Below are 21,040 nucleotides of genomic sequence, written 5' to 3'. Positions count from 1 at the left end.
CAGTTCCGCATTATCTAAGGATGTCCGGATACTTTTGATTACATACTGAACGCCATTAATATGGAAAGTCTAACAACTGTATTGAAAGCTAGAAAATCATTTCGCGTAGTAACAGTGTAGACACAACTAATGCTGAGATAAATATGGACGATAATTTCTTCACAGCAGACAGCTGTAATGCTATACCATCCGCTGCAGGCGTAGAAACTGCACTGAATTAGAGATAATACAGCTGCCAATATAAAGGTAAACGTCTTCTTCGTCGTCCTGACGAACTGTATCTCATAATTAACAACAGAACGAAAACAAATCATAAGTTCGGTGAGGAACAAGAGAACTGTGTAAAAGAAAGTAATATTTGTTGTACGAAAGATTATCGAGCAACGAAGGGCTTTTAGTCATGATTTTCAGAAACCGTTTCACGATTTCATGGGAGAATCGCAGTGCACTGTAGAGGGTAACAATTATATCTCATAATATCGTTTAAATGCGTACTATACTCTTAAGTGTCTCTAGACACTCCACTCAACTAGATCTGTATGGCCGCACGGGATTGGCCGAGCGGTCTATTGCGCTGCAGTCATTGACTGTGAGGCTGGTCCCGGCGGAGGTTCGAGTCCTCCCTCGGGCATGGGTGTGTGTGTTTGTCCTTAGGATAATTTAGGTTAAGTAGTGTGTAAGCTTAGGTACTGATGACCTTAGCAGTTGAGTCCCATAAGATTCTACATACATTTGAATTTTTTTTTTTTTCGATCTGTATAACGTCCTGCTGTTGTAGTAGGATATGTAATGGAGGCAGAATTCATTGCCGTCACGTTAATTATATGTTCATACAAAAAAATCAGTTGGGGGAACTGAGTGTATTTTAACGGATAACGGCTGAAGGTGGCCACACGTTCGCTCATTCTACCGCACGTTGGGAGAAGAACCGAGGGGAGGAATGTTCTGCGCTAACGACGAGGTCACAAAAACGGAGCAAAAGCTCTGATCATTTTAGACTCAGACAGAAAGTCGCTCGATCCTTTGCAAAAGAGCTTTTTATCTAAAACTAATCTTGATGTCTGAGTTTTATGACCGCTCCTAGGTGTGATCGTATCTTTTTCTTGTTTCCCAGTGCTTCATCGGCATTGCTTTTGTTATATTGTTTCTTTCTCGCTCAATATCGTCTACAGCTTCTGTCCGCTGCAGACTCCTGTTTAGTCGTCTTTGATGCAGGTCATCGTAAAACAAGTACTCTATAAAAATCGTCATTTGCTCGTTATTTGAGTACCTTTCTGTTCTTCTCCCATTTTATATATATATATATATATATATATATATATATATATATATATATATATATATATATATATATATACTCCTGGAAATTGAAATAAGAACACCGTGAATTCATTGTCCCAGGAAGGGGAAACTTTATTGACACATTCCTGGGGTCAGATACATCACATGATCACACTGACAGAACCACAGGCACATAGACACAGGCAACAGAGCATGCACAATGTCGGCACTAGTACAGTGTATATCCACCTTTCGCAGCAATGCAGGCTGCTATTCTCCCATGGAGACGATCGTAGAGATGCTGGATGTAGTCCTGTGGAACGGCTTGCCATGCCATTTCCACCTGGCGCCTCAGTTGGACCAGCGTTCGTGCTGGACGTGCAGACCGCGTGAGACGACGCTTCATCCAGTCCCAAACATGCTCAATGGGGGACAGATCCGGAGATCTTGCTGGCCAGGGTAGTTGACTTACACCTTCTAGAGCACGTTGGGTGGCACGGGATACATGCGGACGTGCATTGTCCTGTTGGAACAGCAAGTTCCCTTGCCGGTTTAGGAATGGTAGAACGATGGGTTCGATGACGGTTTGGATGTACCGTGCACTATTCAGTGTCCCCTCGACGATCACCAGTGGTGTACGGCCAGTGTAGGAGATCGCTCCCCACACCATGATGCCGGGTGTTGGCCCTGTGTGCCTCGGTCGTATGCAGTCCTGATTGTGGCGCTCACCTGCACGGCGCCAAACACGCATACGACCATCATTGGCACCAAGGCAGAAGCGACTCTCATCGCTGAAGACGACACGTCTCCATTCGTCCCTCCATTCACGCCTGTCGCGACACCACTGGAGGCGGGCTGAACGATGTTGGGGCGTGAGCGGAAGACGGCCTAACGGTGTGCGGGACCGTAGCCCAGCTTCATGGAGACGGTTGCGAATGGTCCTCGCCGATACCCCAGGAGCAACAGTGTCCCTAATTTGCTGGGAAGTGGCGGTGCGGTCCCCTACGGCACTGCTTAGGATCCTACGGTCTTGGCGTGCATCCGTGCGTCGCTGCGGTCCGGTCCCAGGTCGACGGGCACGTGCACCTTCCGCCGACCACTGGCGACAACATCGATGTACTGTGGAGACCTCACGCCCCACGTGTTGAGCAATTCGGCGGTACGTCCACCCGGCCTCCCGCATGCCCACTATACGCCCTCGCTCAAAGTCCGTCAACTGCACATACGGTTCACGTCCACGCTGTCGCGGCATGCTACCAGTGTTAAAGACTGCGATGGAGCTCCGTATGCCACGGCAAACTGGCTGACACTGACGGCGGCGGTGCACAAATGCTGCGCAGCTAGCGCCATTCGACGGCCAACACCGCGGTTCCTGGTGTGTCCGCTGTGCCGTGCGTGTGATAATTGCTTGTACAGCCCTCTCGCAGTGTCCGGAGCAAGTATGGTGGGTCTGACACACCGGTGTCAATGTGTTCTTTTTTCCATTTCCATTTCTATAATAGCTGACAACGTAAATTAGTGGTTGTCTTTTTTTTTCTTTTCGAGTGAGTATGTTTGTTAATTTTAATCTTTTACAAACAGCATAAAACTTCCCGTTTCTCCCCAACTATTCCCACTAGTTAGATGGGGATCTCTCCTAGCTGGCGTTCACATTCCACGGAGGTATTATTCGGTGTTTACTGTATTTATCTAAAATCGCATAGATGATATTAGAAAAATCTGTGGACTTGTCAGTTTTTCCCTCTTCAGGTGCCCAGATTCTTAATTACTACCAATTTCTTCTTCCTGCTGGATGGCCAATACTGTGTTTTTGTCGCTAACCTACTTAAAGTCTTATACTTTTCTCCTCAGTTTTTTATGGGTGTAAATTGCTAAACCATTCCTGGCTCTCTTGTAGAGCTGTTCCGAGGGTGCATTTTTATTCCATTGCAATTTATTCCTTTCTCAGTTATAGCAGTGATGTCTATTTTAATATTCTTCAACAGCTTAACTCGTTCTTCCTCTTTATTTCTTTTCTAACGTTCCAGGAGGCTACTTTGTGTCCTCGAGATACTTTTTTGTTTGTACTTTTTCGTAGTTTTGTTCGAAATACAATGAAGCGCCAAAGAAACAGGTATAGGCATGCATATTCAAATACAGACATATGTCAACTGGCACAATACGGCGCTGCAGTCGGCAACGCCTATGTAAGACAACAAGTGTCTGTCGCAGTTGTTAGATCGGTTACTGCTGATACAATGGCAGGTTATCAAGATTTAAGTCAGTTTGAACGTGGTGTTAGTCGGCGCACCAGCGATGGGACACATCATCTCCGAGGTAGCAATGATATGGGGATTTTTCCGTACGACCATTTCACAAGTGTACCGTAAATATCAGAAATCCGGTAAAACATCAAATCTCAGACATCGCTTCGGCCGGAGAAAGATCGTGTAAGAACGGGGCCAACGACGACTCAAGAGAATCGTTCAACGTGACAGAAGTGAAACTCTTTCGAAAATTGCTGCAGATTTCAATTCCGGGCCATCAACAAGTGTCGGCGTGTGAACCATTCAACGAAATATTTTCGATATGGGCTTTCGGAGCCGAAGGCCCACTAGTGAACTCTTGATGATTGCACGACACAACTACACGTTTCGCCTGGGCTCGTCAACACCGACGTTTGACTGTTGACTGGAAACATGTTGCCTGGTCGGGCAAGTCTCGATTCAAATTGTATCTAACGGATGGGCGTGTAAGGGTATGGAGGCAACCTCATGAATCTATGGACCCTGCATGTCAGCAGGAGACTGTTCAAGCTGGCGGAGGCTCTGTAATTGTGTGGGGCGTGTACAGTTGGAGTGTTGCGGGACCCCTGATACGTCTAGATACGACTCTGACAGGTGACACGTACGTAAGCATCCTGTCTCATCACCTGCATCCATTCATGTGCATTGTGCCTTCCGACGGACTTGGGGAATTCCAACAGGACAATGCGACACCCCACACGTCCAGAATTGCTGTAGAGCGGCTCCTGAGTTTAACACTTCCGCTGGCAACCAAACTCCCCAGACATGAACTTTATTGAGCATATCTGGGATGCCTTGCAACGAGCTAGTCAGAAGAGATCTCCACCCCCTCGTTGTCTTTCGGAATTTTGGGCAGCCCTGCAGGATTCATGGCGACAATTCCCTCCAGCACTACTTCAGACATTAGTTGAGTCCATTCTACGTTGTGTTGCGGCACTTCTGCGTGCTCGTGAGGGTCCTACACGATATTAGGCAGGTGTACCGGTTTCTTTGGCTCTTCAGCGTATATGCGTCTGGTTGCATTCCATGTCATGTTTTGGTACATTGGTAAGGGACGTTCATGCAAAGGACATTTGAAGTCAGAAACTTCGCAATAGGGCATTGCTCACAGTGGTAAATATAGCTGCACATCTTTGATGCCCCAAACAAAGCGGAAATTGAACAGTAGCTGACTGGATGAGCAGTCTCTGGAAAAGTCACAATTTTACTCTTTTCAAATAATGTTAGGCGTCAGGTACCCTGTGAGGCATTTAATCCACAGTGCGTGGGGGATGTAGTTAACGCCACAGGTGGCATTGTTGTTTTGGGGGTGTCATTCATACCATCTTAAATATCTACTTATTCGGGTTACCGCGAACATGAACGAACATTTTCGAGCATTCGTGGTGAACAAGTATTGGTCTGAATTCCTCACCTTCATGATGGGTAGGCCGTAGTCAGTCCCGTCTTTAAAATAACAGCCGCTTTCATAATTCTGAATGCATACGTTCCTGGTTTAACGAATATTCAATCAATCGCACTTCGACTTCCCTGTTAAATTACCCAGTCTTAATCGCATAGAACATGCCTGGGCCTGTTTGAAACAGCGGGTGAAGCGTAGCAGTCGACATCCGCAAAAGTAGATAGATACTGGTTACTAGAAACTGAGGGAATAAGACTCCACTGTTGAGGATTGCATACATTAGAAAACATGATGCGGCTGTTAGGTCAGTGATGTATGCTGAGGTGACAAAAGTTGGGGGAGAGTTGTGTGGTCATATACAGACGGCGGTAGTATAGCATACACAAGGCATAAAACAGTATTGTATTGATGAAGCTGTCAGTTGTACTCAGGTGATTCACGGGAAAAGGTTCCCTGCGTGATTATGGCCATACGATGGGAATTAAGAGTTTCAAGACTGAATGGTAGTTGGAGCTAGACGTATGGGACATTCCATTGTAGTAATCGTTAGGAAATTCAGTATTCCGAGATCTAAAGTGCCAAGAGAGGACCGGGAATACCAAATTTCAGACATTACATCTCACCACAGACAATGAAGTGGCCAACATCCTTCACTTAATGTCAGAGACCAGTGGCGTTTTCGTAAAGTTGTCAGTGATAACAGAAAAGCAACAGTCCCTGAATAACCGATGAAATCAATGAGGGCCTTACGACGAACATATCCACAAGGAGAGTCTGGCGAAATTTGGCGTTGATGGGCCGTGACAGCAGACGTCCATCGGCAGTGCCTTTGCCAACAGCACGACATCGCTTGCAGCTCGTCCCCTAGGCTTGTAAAGCCGGTTGGGCCCTAAAAAACTTGAAAACTGTGGCCTGGTCAGATGAGTGCCGATTTTAGTTAGTAGTAACTGATGGTAGGGTTCGAGTGTGGCGCTGATCTCACCAAGTCGTCAAGACACTGTGCAAGCTGGTGGTGGCTCCATAATGGTGTGGCCTGTGCTTACATGGAATGGGCTGGGTCCTCTGGTCCAGCTGAACAAATGACCGATCGTAAATGGTTATGTTCGGTTACTTGCAGATCAAACAACGAGGGGATTTTTATGGATGACGATATGCCATGTCACTGTGCCATAATTTTCACAATTGGTTTAAAGAACAATCAGGCCAATTCTAGTGAACGATTTGGCCACGCGGATTGCCTGACATGAATCCCATCCATCATTTATGGGATATATTCGAGAGATGAGTTCGTGCACGAAATCTTTCACCGGCAACACTTCCAGTGTTATGGACAGCTATAGAGGCAGCACCACTCAATGTTTTTGCCAGAGACTTCCAAAGAGTTGTTAACATAAAGTTGCTACACTATGGCGGGCAAAAGTAGCGTGACCTCAGTATACTGGCTTCCATTCTTCCCATTATAGTCCCACAGCTGACGAGTTTGAGAATGGTGATGTTGCGGTCTCTTCCAAGACGACGACCCGTTCTCTCTTAGTGAAGTGTGAATGAGTAGAACAGTGATGTACTCGTTGGGCGAGAGTTGATTGTACGATCTTTCGGTTATAGTCTAGTACTGACAGGCCTCTAATGAAGCTATGTTTTGTGAGACTGTGGATGGTGTAAGAGGGAAATTAAATCACGCAACGTAAGCATATCCAATTGTAAATTTGTTCTGTAGGAGGAAGATTGGTGTCTGGAAAGAGTTTGGTGCTGTAATGCACATTTCAGATGTAATACATAGAAAGTTCCTCGAATACTAACAAAAAATTTACAAGAGCCTGCAAAATTTTTTTATGGACGCACACGCACACACGCCCGCACACGCACACGCGCGCGCGCGCACGCACACGCACACGCACAAACGCGCGCGCGCGCGCACTCACACGCACACGCACACACGCGCGCGCACGCGCACGCGCGCGGACGCGCACGCACACGCGCACACGCACGCGCACACGCGCACGCAAAAGCGCGGGCACACGCGCGCACACACGCTTTCTCATACAGGGTAACTCACATGGAACTTCGTCACAAACATTGTGGAAATGTAAAGTGCTACTGACTTCTGGTTTCCATAGAATGGATTGGAAGTCACAGTCTCGTACCGTTAGCCAATAAAGAAATTGTGATAATACTTACAAAGTCTATTTTTTGTGAAAACATACTTTTTTAAGCAAAAAAAAGGCCTATTGACCTTAACAAGCTAAAAGTAAGTTAAATTAAAATGTCGGTGGCTTTTGTTGCAGGATTCTAGTGCTAGTCGTTTGAGACCTTATTTCGGAAATTTTCCACGTCAACACCTGGTTGTGCCATTGAGTGCGTAGTTGCTAAATACGATATGCTCGTACAATGTTATGTTTGCTTACATTGTGCCTATGTGTTCCTTGAGTGCATTGCAACTTGTTAATCAGTTAGCATATGACAGTCCAAACAGCAGGTCGTGAGTATACTATGGGATTTACAGTGCCAACGTGCTAATGGAATATGGATAGTGTAGGAAGAATTCAGTTCGTCGTTGAATGGTGTATGTGGCAGGACATCCCCATAGACAGCAACCATCTCGGCACTCGTTTACCAGCATCTTCAACCACTTACGTGACAGTGGTAGTGTAGCATGTAACAACGTGCCACAAGGATACAAATATCGACAGAAGAGGGGGAAATTAATGTTCTTGCTGCTGCTGGAGCTGAACCACACATTAGCTCCAGTACAGTCGCACAAGGAAGTGGTACGAGTCAGGCATTCTCCATTGACCTAAGTTCCATCCTTATCACATTTCTCTCCATCAGCAGCTGTATTAAAACAAGATACTCCATGTGTCCCCTGTATCTCTACCAATCAAAGCCAGGTAAACCGCCGAAACATGCATTACTGGTCTGTTGACAATGCCCATTGCTTCCAGAATGAGATTTTCACTCTGCAGCGGAGTGTGCGCTGATATGGAACTTCCTGGCAGATTAAAACTGTGTGCCGGACCGAGACTCGAACTCGGGACCTTTGCCTTTCGCGGGCAAGTGCTCTACCAACTGAGCTACCCAAGCACGACTCACGCCCCGTCCTCACAGCTTTACTTCTGCCAGTACCTCGTCTCCTACCTTCCAAACTCTACAGAAGCTCTCCTGCGAACCTTGCAGAACTAGCACTCCTGAAAGAAAGGATATTGTGGAGACATGGCTTAGCCACAGCCGGGGGGTGTTTTCAGAATGAGATTTTCACTCTGCAGCGGAGTGTGCGCTGATATGAAACTTCCTGGCAGATTAATCAGTTTTAATCAGCCAGGAAGTTTCATATCAGCGCACACTCCGCTGCAGAGTGAAAATCTCATTCTGGAAACATCCCCCAGGCTGTGGCTAAGCCATGTCTCCACAATATCCTTTCTTTCAGGAGTGCTAGTTCTGTAAAGTTTGGAAGGTAGGAGACAAGGTACTGGCAGATGTAAAGCTGTGAGGACGGGGCGTGAGTAGTTCTTGGGTAGCTCAGTTGGTAGAACACTTGCCTGCGAAAGGCAAAGGTCCCGAGTTCGAGTCTCGGTCCGACACACAGTTTTAATCTGCCAGGAAGTTTCAATGCCCATTGATTTCATCAGGTGGACGTCAGAGTCCAAGGAGTGTAAATGTGTGTTGTTGCATAGTGAACCATCAATCTGCAGGCCCTTGTTTCATACACAGAACATTAAATCCACACAAGTATTGCAGCCTTCTAAGAGACCATCTTCCAGAGATGCTAGAAGACTTTCCTCTTAGGCTAGGAGGAAACTGTGGTACCAATATAATGGCTGTCCAGCCTACAGTGCATGCAGTACTACAGCATGTCTTCACGAATTGGTTCCATACATTGGATTGGACTCAGGAGACTTGTACCTTGGCAAGCCCATTCCCCAGATTTGACGCCGGTAGGCTCTTTTTTTTTTTTTTTTTTTTTTTGCGCGGAAAGCTGAAAGATACTGTTTACAAGACACACCAACTACACTCAATGATATGCAATGATGTATTACTGTAGCCTGTTCAGACATCTCCACTGAAATGCAAGCACGTGTGCAGTAGCCATTCTAGACCAGACTAAAGCGTGTATTGCCACTGCCAGCGTCATTTTAAACACACCCTTCCATCCTCAGTTGACTCGTTACTGGTCAGAATCCACACAACTAGTGTATGCATTTATGTTGTTCTTTAGTGTGTTCTGTCGCAGATATTGTAAAAGTGTCACTATAGGAACTTTCAAAATACAGTATTTCGTAAACGACTCGCACTAGAATCTTGCAACAAACATCACCGCCGTTCTGATTTACCCTTCTCTTTGTTTATTAACATCAATAGACAACGTTTGATTTAAAAAATGTATGTCTGCGCAAAAAAGTAGACTTCCTAAGCTTTATTACAATCTGTTTAATGACTAAAAATACGAGCCTCTGACTACCAGTCCATACTGTGAAAACTGCACACCAACAGCACTTTCCATTTCCGCAATATTTGCAGTGCAAGTTCTAGGTGATTCACGCTGTATACATGCACATACATATTTTCCTATATGCATGTATATACGCACTAAAATATACACTACTGCCCATCAAAATTGCTACACCAAGAAGAAATGTTGATGATAAACGGATATTCATTGGACAAATATATTATACACTCCTGGAAATTGAAATAAGAACACCGTGAATTCATTGTCCCAGGAAGGGGAAACTTTATTGACACATTCCTGGGGTCAGATACATCACATGATCACACTGACAGAACCACAGGCACACAGACACAGGCAACAGAGCATGCACAATGTCGGCACTAGTACAGTGTATATCCACCTTTCGCAGCAATGCAGGCTGCTATTCTCCCATGGAGACGATCGTAGAGATGCTGGATGTAGTCCTGTGGAACGGCTTGCCATGCCATTTCCACCTGGCGCCTCAGTTGGACCAGCGTTCGTGCTGGACGTGCAGACCGCGTGAGACGACGCCTCATCCAGTCCCAAACATGCTCAATGGGGGACAGATCCGGAGATCTTGCTGGCCAGAGTAGTTGACTTACACCTTCTAGAGCACGTTGGGTGGCACGGGATACACGCGGACGTGCATTGTCCTGTTGGAACAGCAAGTTCCCTTGCCGGTCTAGGAATGGTAGAACGATGGGTTCGATGACGGTTTGGATGTACCGTGCACTATTCAGTGTCCCCTCGACGATCACCAGTGGTGTACGGCCTGTGTAGGAGATCGCTCCCCACACCATGATGCCGGGTGTTGGCCCTGTGTGCCTCGGTCGTATGCAGTCCTGATTGTGGCGCTCACCTGCACGGCGCCAAACACGCATACGACCATCATTGGCACCAAGGCAGAAGCGACTCTCATCGCTGAAGACGACACGTCTCCATTCGTCCCTCCATTCACGCCTGTCGCGACACCACTGGAGGCGGGCTGCACGATGTTGGGGCGTGAGCGGAAGACGGCCTAACGGTGTGCGGGACCGTAGCCCAGCTTCATGGAGACGGTTGCGAATGGTCCTCGCCGATACCCCAGGAGCCACAGTGTCCCTAATTTGCTGGGAAGTGGCGGTGCGGTCCCCTACGGCACTGCTTAGGATCCTACGGTCTTGGCGTGCATCCGTGCGTCGCTGCGGTCCGGTCCCAGGTCGACGGGCACGTGCACCTTCCGCCGACCACTGGCGACAACATCGATGTACTGTGGAGACCTCACGCCCCACGTGTTGAGCAATTCGGCGGTACGTCCACCCGGCCTCCCGCATGCCCACTATACGCCCTCGCTCAAAGTCCGTCAACTGCACATACGGTTCACGTCCACGCTGTCGCGGCATGCTACCAGTGTTAAAGACTGCGATGGAGCTCCGTATGCCACGGCAAACTGGCTGACACTGACGGCGGCGGTGCACAAATGCTGCGCAGCTAGCGCCATTCGACGGCCAACACCGCGGTTCCTGGTGTGTCCGCTGTGCCGTGCGTGTGATCATTGCTTGTACAGCCCTCTCGCAGTGTCCGGAGCAAGTATGGTGGGTCTGACACACCGGTGTCAATGTGTTCTTTTTTCCATTTCCAGGAGTGTACAAGAACTGACATATGATTACGTTTTCACGCAATTTGGGTGAATAGATCCTGAGAAATCACTACCCACAACCACCACCTCTGGCCGTAATAACGCCCTTGATACGCCTGGGCATTGAGACAAACAGAGCTTGGATGGCGTATGCAGGTACAGCTGCCCATGCAGTTTCAACACGATGCCACAGTTCATCAAGAGTAGTGACTGGCGTATTGTGACGAGCCAGTTGCTCGGCCACCATTGACCAGACGTTTTCAATTCGTGAGAGATCTGGAGAACGTGCTGGCCAGGGCAGCAGACGAACATTTTCTGTGTCCAGAAAGGCCCGTACAGGACCTGCAACATGATGTCGTGCATTATCCTGCTGAAATGTAGGGTTTCGCAGGGATTGAATGAAGGGTAGAGCCACGCGTCGTTACACATCTGAAATGTAACGTCCACGGTTCAAAGTGCCGTCAATGCGAACTAGAGGTGACCGAGACTTGTAACCAGTGGCACTCCATACCATCACGCCGGGTGATATGCCAGTATGGCGATGACAAAAACACGCTTCTAATGTGCGTTCACCACGATGTCGCCAAACACGGATGCGACCATCAAGATGCTGTAAACATAACCTGGATTGATCCGAAGAAATGACGTTTTGCCATTCGTGCACCCAGCTCCGTTGTTGAGTACACCATCGCAGGCGCTCTTGTCCGTGATGTAGCGTCAAGAGTAACCGCAGCCATGGTCTCCGAGCTGATAGTCCATGCCGCTGCAAACGTCGTCCAACTGCTTTTGCAGATGGTTGTTGTCTTGCAAACGTCCCCAACTGTTGACTAAGGGATCGAGACGTGGCTGCATGATCCGTTACAGCCATGCGGATAAGATGCCTGTCATCTCGACTGCTAGTCATGCGAGGTCGTTGGGATCCAGCACGGCATTCCGTATTACCCTCCTGAACCCACTGATTCCACGCCAACGCGAGCAGCAGTGTCGTGATACGATAAACCGCAATCGCGATAGGCTACAATCCGACCTTTATCAAAGTCGGAAACGTGATGGTACGCATTTCTCCTCCTTACACGAGGCATCACAACAACGTTTCACTTGGCAACGCCGGTCAACTGCTGTTTGTGTTTGAGAAATCGCTTGGAAACTTTCCTCATGTCAGCACGTTGTAGGTGTCGCCACCGGCGCCAACCTTGTGTGAATGCTCTGAAAGGGTAATCATTTGCATATCGCAGCATCTTCTTCCTGTCGGTTAAATTTTGCGTCTGTAGCAGGTCATCTTCGTGGTGTAGCAATTTTAATGGCCAGCAGTGTATACGTAGGCTGGAACTTAAATAATGGCACACTGCTGTGGAGACATTATGCAATGGAATCTACTATTGTCGCTTATAACACACCTACCATACCTCCGAGCCAATTGACTCTCCCGTCCCACGTCAACGGCGTGCACACAGTCGAGGGTAACAGTCACTTGTGAGCGAGCGCTCTAACGTAACGATGTCACTATGTTTTCGAAACACGGAGTTGGATAAAGATTGAATGTTCCAGCGGTCGTACAGCACGACAGTGTCATAAAGGTCTGCAAGAGGCGTGCGGGGAATCGGCATTGCCACACAAAACAGTGGTACATTGGGTAAAAACCTTCAACGAAAGTCGGCAGACTTGCATTGGGCAGGTCGTCCTAGAGAGTCTCAAAAAGAGGTGCATGCTGTTGCCATGTTAGTGGACAGTGATCGACGACATACGATCCTTGAGCTCGCCCACGAAACCGGATTAGCGCATACGACTGTGCTTCGCATCCTGAAGGAACGCCTGGGCATGTAAAAAATAGCATCACGATGGGTTTCGCATGACTTGACGTAAATGCAGAAATGGATGCGTTACGATGCTGCTCAGACGCACTTGGAGCGCTATGAGCGCGAAGAAGACGCTTTCTTATGCCGTATCGTAACACTGAATGAGACATGGGCCACACCGTACGAGCCAAAACGGAAACGCCAATGAAACGAGTGGCGTCATTATGGGTCGCCGCGAAAGTCGAAAGTGTGTCAGAGCCCCAATATGGTGAAAGTTATAGTGATTCTCGTGTACGGCTGTGATGGTGTTATCCTAATTCATTACGTGCCTCCACGGCAGACCGTCAATGCACAGTATTACTGTTAGTTTTTGGAACATCATCTGCGACGAGCTTTGCGAAAGATGCCGCGACACTTTCTGCCCAACCCACCCATCATTTTGCACGACAATGTGCAGGCGCATATAGCGCAAGCTGTGGCTGCTCTGTTCGGTCCATGGGACTGGGAAGTACTGTGCCATCCACCATACTCCCCGTACTTAATTCCTTGTGACTTTGATATGATTCCGAAGATGAAGGAACCTCTTCGTGGCAATCGCTTCAGAACTGTTCCAGAGATTCGACAGGCAGTAGACCGCTCCATTCGCACCATCAACAGAACAGGCTCTCCTAACGGTATACCACGCCTTCCACATCACTGGCAACGGGTTCTACACAACGCTGGTGACTACTTTGAAGGACAGTAACAGGTGCAAACATGTAACTTTTTTTTTCGGTTGTGAATAAATAGTTGCCACTATTTTAAGTTCCAACCCTCGAACATATATGGGACAAACATAATTACGTACATATACTCACATATATTCATATACAAACATATGTATAAGCTGGACTATATTCACTGCTATCCGATCTGTCAGTGTACTGGTAAATCCTTAATTGTGTATATAGTGACAAAGCCGCGTGTCCACGTTTATACTTGGAAACTCGTGTACTAGGTGTCCTTTCTAAACTGATACTGTCTTCTTGTACTCGATAAGACTCACTCGACGAGTTTTCAGTTAAATGCGCAGCAGCTGAGACAGGACGAGTCGAATTTTCGAGTGTATGGAGACAGCGACATAAAAGATGGCGTCAGAGGATCCGCTGGCCAGTTTGAAGCGAATATAAAGACCTCATTTCTGACCTGTAGCTGTATGTGGTCTTGTCTTTAATGAGCTGCTTCTGCTGGCTATGACACGCTTGATGAGTCTCGTGCTCTCTCGACCTTCAGAGCTGAGGTCATTATCACGTCCAGAGTCGGCGTTAGACGATATCAGCATGATTATTCGTGGCGGTAACGAATTTTTTGCGCGGTGTGCTTGTTATACTTGTTGCACACAACTGAGTGACGAACTGCGGCATCACGTATCGATACCACCCTATGGGCATCATGCACGTTTCTGACTGACGCTGACAGCAGTACTGTAGGTTCTGTCGGACTCGGGAGTGCAAGAGTGGTGAGCCACGCCCCAGTGGCTCCATGCCACGAGCGCCCTCTGCCGCCGCCATATGCGAGGGGCGTTTGAAAAGTTCGTGCAAAAATAAAAACTACTTACGTGTTTGGGGTAAACCTTCCTTATTTTTCGACATAGTCTCCTTTTAGACTTATTCACTTCGTCCAACGCTGTTCTAATTTGTTGATCCCTTCCGAATAATAGGAATTGTCCAAGTCTGCAAAATAGCTATTAGATGCTGCAATCACCACCTCGTTTGAATAAAATCTTTGTCCCGCCAGCCATTTCTTCAAATTGGGGAGCAAATAGTAGTCCGAGTGAGGGAAGTCAAGAGAATATGGGGGATGTGAAACGAGTTGGAACACTATTTCCATTAATTTTGCGGCCACAACTGCTGAGGTGTGTGCTGGTGCATTGTCGTGATGCAAAAGGACTTTTTTGCGGCCCAATCGCCGGAGTTTTCCTTGCAAGTCGGTTTTCAAACGATCCAATAACGATGAATAATATTCATCCGTAATAGTTTTACCCTTTTCCAGATAGTCGTTGAGGATTCTCTTGCGAATCCCAAAAGACAGTCGCCATAACCTTTCCGGCCGAAGGAATGGTCTTCGCCTTTTTCGGTGCAGATTCTCCCTTGGCAACCCATTGTTTAGATTGTTGTTTGGTCTCAGGAGTATAGTAATGTATCCAAGTTGCATTCACAATGACGACACGACGCTTAAAGTTCTGCGGCTTCTTCCTGAACAGCTGCAAACCATCCTTGCAACACTTCACACGATTCCGTTTTTGGTCAAGCGTGAGCAATCGTGGAACCCATCTTGCGGATAGCTTTCTCATGTCCAATTGTTTATGCATAAGATTATATACCCATTTGAGATGCCCACAGCACTAGCAATCTCATGCATCCTACCTCTTCTGTCATCCACGACCATATCATGGATTTTATCAATGATTTCTGGAGTGGTAACCTCTACAGGGCGTCCAAAACATTCAGCATCACTTGCGCCCATATGGACATTCCGAAAATTTTGAAACCACTTATAACTGTTCTAATCGAAAGTGCAGAGTCACCGTAATGTTTATCAAGCTTCTCTTTAGTCTCCTGAGGCGTTTTGCCTTTCATAAAGTAATGTTTAATCACCACACGAAATTCTTTTTCGCCCATTTTTTGACAGTCACTCGACTTCCTTGATTCTCACGAATGCCAAACACAAAGAAATAGACCAATATGGCTGAAACTCGGTGTGCGTACTTTCCAAAGATGCTACTAACTAAACATGACCCCGATACGCGCCGGCGGTGCCATCTCTCGGACTTCACAAACGCCCCTCGTAGGATGGTAGGTGGCAATGGGTCAGTCCACTCGCGGTCAGAGACCCTTCCCAAGATAATACTACGCAGAAGCCGCCTGGTCAGATGTCTGTCTTTCTAGTCCGTGCTTTAGTACAGAGAGACTCTTCCTTGTGGACTTTGATCTGGACTCCAATTCAAGAAAATGGCTCTAAGCACTATGGGACTTTACATCTGAGTCCCCTAGACTTAGAGCTACTTAAACCTAACTAACCTAACGACATGACACAGATCTACGCCCGAGGCGCGATTCGAACCTGTGACCGTAGCAGCAGCGCAGTTCCGGACTGAAGCGCATAGAACCGCTCGGCCACAACGGCCGGCGACTCCAGTTCCTGCAACAGTATTTGTAATTAGTCTTGGAGAATTAGAAGTTAATTAAATGTCCTATTTGATGCGTTACCTTGTTCAGTAATCATGTCTACTCCTGTCCAGCTTTTCTGCGATGACAGCTGCCGCAGTACTCTGCAGCCCACCCCTCCAGTTTACTCATCCAGTCGCCATTCCCTCGGGACACTTCTTTGCTCCAGCGACATACCACAGACTGCAGCTAGAATTGCCGAAGATTTACCGTAGTTCTTATAGGAACGGCAGCTCCTATCGTCTTTTCTTTGTTGAGTGATTTTAGTTGATATGTTCTACGAGCACTTATTTCAAAACGTCATGTCGGAGCATCGCGATGGCTGCAACAAGTAACTGTACTACCAGCTTCCTCAGCGGAGACTGAATCCAGTCTCAGGCTTATCTGTATCATCTTCCTTTCAGTTCTAATACAATCACTGAGCGACCATAAAGACGGTTTTTGATCTCTCTACTCACTTTACCCATAACCAAAAATAGCTAGAATTTTTCGTCAGTTCGGTTGCTGAACACAATGAACACTAATCCATGCGCTAGTTTTGATTCTGTTCATCTTTTGTTTGTCAGTAAAGCTTTGAATTCGTTAAAATCTGAGCTGAAACCCTCTTTAATTTCCTAGGAAGTTCGTAGCATTGCTATTGAACCATCAAGAGTCTGTCGCATGTCACACAATCTTTTTCAGCATATACATGTCCAAGACACAAGCTTTCAGACTATTCCCGTCATTAATCATGGTTGATTCACATGTAAAAAATTTTAGAACATCTTGCACATTTTTTCGTCACTAGCACCAGTCACTAGTTTAGCGAAAATTTAAGTTTATGAATTTTAAACTATTAAGACACTTCTTGATGCAATAATTTACCAACAGCCGTATGATTTGTAGAAGTTTATTTTATTTTATGAACTTCTATGTGCTACCAGTTTCGGCATTACATTGATGCCATCTTCAGGCCCAACTCGTTATAGTCGTAAAATCACTATACACGGAAGGAGCCATATAAATGGATCCGTGAATCAATCGTCGTGCAACAGCTCTTCGTGTCGCCTGGCCATTTTACGACTATGACGAGTGGGGCCTGAAGATGGCATCAATGTAATGCCGAAACTGGTAGCACATAGTTCATAAAATAAAATAAACTTCTACAAATCATACGACTGTTGGTAAATTATTGCATCAAGAAGTTCATGCCAGCCGTCGTCCCATGATCCATAATGGATCAACGAAGATTATTAAGACACTAGTCGCAAATGCTACTTATCTACTTTATCCTCGAGCAATTTCGGAATACTCTCCTTTCTATTACATTTGCCGACACAGCTCTTCTTGGAGTTAACTTTTCTTTCCTGCTGATACTATTTTTGTGATGAATCACTATCTAGAGCCAAGGTCTGCAAATAGTTGAGTTGCACCTCTCCTTACCGTTGTGTATGAAGACGTACACAACACAAATTCTTTCTCGGTGAAGAAATCCCTATATTACGAGGCTGCAAGACATTAGTGAATGAAAATATAAAAAGAAAGTCAGTTTCTTGATGTTATCACTGACGAGCTGTGAACTGGATACTGATAGCGTGTCCTACTCGGAGAATGCAGTAAGAGAGAGAAACAAATCTGACCGTCCCTTCTGCTGCAGATGGCCCCGCTGTTGCGGCAGCTGCTGCTGGTGGCCTCGTTGCTGTCTGCGGCACACGGGGCGCGCATCCTCCACGTCGTTCCGATCCCGGCGTGGAGCCACTGGCACATCTTCCGGGCGCTCATGTGGGAGCTGGCGGACAGGGGCCACCACGTCACCATCATCACGCCGCTCGCCGAGAAGGAGCCCCACCGCAACTGGACCATGGTGCCTGTCGCGGCCAACCAAGACATCATGCCCAGTAAGTGGTGGGATTCCATTTACTACTTCTTATTGTCACATGAAGCAGTAGTTTTTATCACCTAACGATCCATTTCGGTGTATCTTCTACACTCCTGGAAATTGAAATAAGAACACCGTGAATTCATTGTCCCAGGAAGGGGAAACTTTATTGACACATTCCTGGGGTCAGATACATCACATGATCACACTGACAGAACCACAGGCACATAGACACAGGCAACAGAGCATGCACAATGTCGGCACTAGTACAGTGTATATCCACCTTTCGCAGCAATGCAGGCTGCTATTCTCCCATGGAGACGATCGTAGAGATGCTGGATGTAGTCCTGTGGAACGGCTTGCCATGCCATTTCCACCTGGCGCCTCAGTCGGACCAGCGTTCGTGCCGGACGTGCAGACCGCGTGAGACGACGCTTCATCCAGTCCCAAACATGCTCAATGGGGGACAGATCCGGAGATCTTGCTGGCCAGGGTAGTTGACTTACACCTTCTAGAGCACGTTGGGTGGCACGGGATACATGCGGACGTGCATTGTCCTGTTGGAACAGCAAATTCCCTTGCCGGTCTAGGAATGGTAGAACGATGGGTTCGATGACGGTTTGGATGTACCGTGCACTATTCAGTGTCCCCTCGACGATCATCGGTGGTGTACGGCCAGTGTAGGAGATCGCTCCCCACACCATGATGCCGGGTGTTGGCCCTGTGTGCCTCGGTCGTATGCAGTCCTGATTGTAGCGCTCACCTGCACGGCGCCAAACACGCATACGACCATCATTGGCACCAAGGCAGAAGCGACTCTCATCGCTGAAGACGACACGTCTCCATTCGTCCCTCCATTCACGCCTGTCGCGACACCACTGGAGGCGGGCTGCACGATGTTGGGGCGTGAGCGGAAGACGGCCTAACGGTGTGCGGGACCGTAGCCCAGCTTCATGGAGACGGTTGCGAATGGTCGTCGCCGATACCCCAGGAGCAACAGTGTCCCTAATTTGCTGGGAAGTGGCGGTGCGGTCCCCTACGGCACTGCGTAGGATCCTACGGTCTTGGCGTGCATCCGTGCGTCGCTGCGGTCCGGTCCCAGGTCGACGGGCACGTGCACCTTCCGCCGACCACTGGCGACAACATCGATGTACTGTGGAGACCTCACGCCCCACGTGTTGAGCAATTCGGCGGTACGTCCACCCGGCCTCCCGCATGCCCACTATACGCCCTCGCTCAAAGTCCGTCAACTGCACATACGGTTCACGTCCACGCTGTCGCGGCATGCTACCAGTGTTAAAGACTGCGATGGAGCTCCGTATGCCACGGCAAACTGGCTGACACTGACGGCGGCGGTGCACAAATGCTACGCAGCTAGCGCCATTCGACGGCCAACACCGCGGTTCCTGGTGTGTCCGCTGTGCCGTGCGTGTGATCATTGCTTGTACAGCCCTCTCGCAGTGTCCGGAGCAAGTATGGTGGGTCTGACACACCGGTGTCAATGTGTTCTTTTTTCCATTTCCAGGAGTGTACATGGTAAGTCAATGCTTCTTCTTCCTGTTCGGGAAGGGGGGGAGGGCTGTTACCGCCATCCTAATGATTGAATAGGTCCGTGACCCGACTCAAATGCAATGGAAATGCTTTTATTATCTCACTACAGCTATCTTAGGACATGGCGACAACTATATGTTCACTGCATTTCCGGGAAAGTTTGATAACTACAAGCACTGCAGCAAAACCTGTGTGTGTTGCTACATCAGAAATGTAACAATGTAACTTACTTGCAGCCACGGTCTGACTGCAATCAGAACTGAACTATATGTTGATCTGAACTTCCATCCATCCTAATGGCCATTACAAGGACTGGCGAACCACTCTGCTCTATTCCCCAAGTCGGTCAGCAGCTGCGACATTTGTCCAACAATATCTTCAAGTTAATTTCTCATTGGTAACAAGTATTTTGACTCTTCCATAAATGATAACGCGAAGAGTCGTGCTTGGGTAGCTCACTTAGTAGAGCACTTGCCCGCGAAAGGTAAAGGTCCCGAGTTCGAGTCTCGGTCCGGCACACAGTTTTAATCTGCCAGGAAGTTTCATATCAGCGCACATTCCGCTGTAGAATGAAAATTTCATTCTAGAATGGCAGCTTTCTTTAAATATGGATGAATGAAAGACAGTTCCTATTGCCCAGAGAAATAACCCAGAAATAATTGGCCGATTACAAGAAAAGTTGTGAACATCTTAAGCAAGTCACATCGTACGTTTAGGGGTAATAGTAATAAGTAATACAGAATTAGATTTGCCAGGACTAAAAACTGAGAAACCGGGTTGGGCGTTTTATTTAGCCTGACATTTTGCATTAAAAGCCCGACTACCTACACTGCCGTTTGTGAAAAGTGCAACACAGAGAAGGAATCACCCGAATAGCACCGCACTTGGTGGAAGTGGTGATGGGTGTGCAAGCAATACGTGATAAGTTTTGCAGCGACATGGGGTACACGAAGGCCGAGCAGAGCCCTCGTGTCGGTCAGACAGGGTCGATGTTGCGCCCAGTGTAGTCGGCGCAGAGCTGTCACAGAAGGTGGAAACAGTACAGTGAGTGCCAGTATGCCTCGTCCACTTCGAAGGGAGCCATGTCGGCATGTGAGAGAGTTCTAACGGGGCAGAGTGATCGGTCTCCGGGAAACGGTGTTGTCATACCGTGACATTTCGGCTCGCACGGGACAAGCTGCTTCGACAGTGATGTGTGTGTGGAAGCAGTGGATAGAGGAAGGTCGTACGCAGCGACGAGTCGGAACTGGTCACACATGACTACAGCACTGGAGTCATCTTGTCCGTATGGACATCACGGACCGTACAGCGTCATCCACAGTGTTGGCTCGTCGCTGGAGCACTGCAACAGGTGTGAACTTGGTATCGACGGTTCGTCGGCGTCTGCTGCAGGTTGGACTGGTTGCACGCATGCCATTACGTCGGCTTCCATTGTCCAGAAACCACAAGCTCCTCCGAGTGCAAATGGAACGTGAACACCGTCACTGTGGTGCTGAGTGGCAACATGTAATCTTTTCGGTTGAGTCCCGCTTCAACGTGTCCTACAGTGATGGCCGCATACGTGTCCGGCGATAC

The 21,040-nt window shown here is 47.7% G+C and overlaps 1 protein-coding gene across 1 annotated transcript in view; it reads left to right on the top strand.

Moving 5' to 3' along the window:
* The window catches only part of LOC126202969 (UDP-glycosyltransferase UGT5-like), a 135,083-nt gene that overhangs the window by 39,027 nt on the left and 75,016 nt on the right, over positions 1 to 21,040 (top strand). The window contains exon 2 of the mRNA XM_049937111.1: positions 17,693 to 17,933. Coding sequence (XP_049793068.1) covers positions 17,693 to 17,933 — 241 coding nt within the window. The remainder of the gene's footprint in view (positions 1 to 17,692; positions 17,934 to 21,040) is intronic.

Source organism: Schistocerca nitens, chromosome 9, assembly GCF_023898315.1.
Source record: "Schistocerca nitens isolate TAMUIC-IGC-003100 chromosome 9, iqSchNite1.1, whole genome shotgun sequence".
Taxonomy (NCBI): Eukaryota; Metazoa; Arthropoda; class Insecta; order Orthoptera; family Acrididae; genus Schistocerca; species Schistocerca nitens.
The sequence above is the reverse complement of the archived record's forward strand: the minus strand, read 5'-3'. Positions and strand labels throughout refer to the sequence as shown.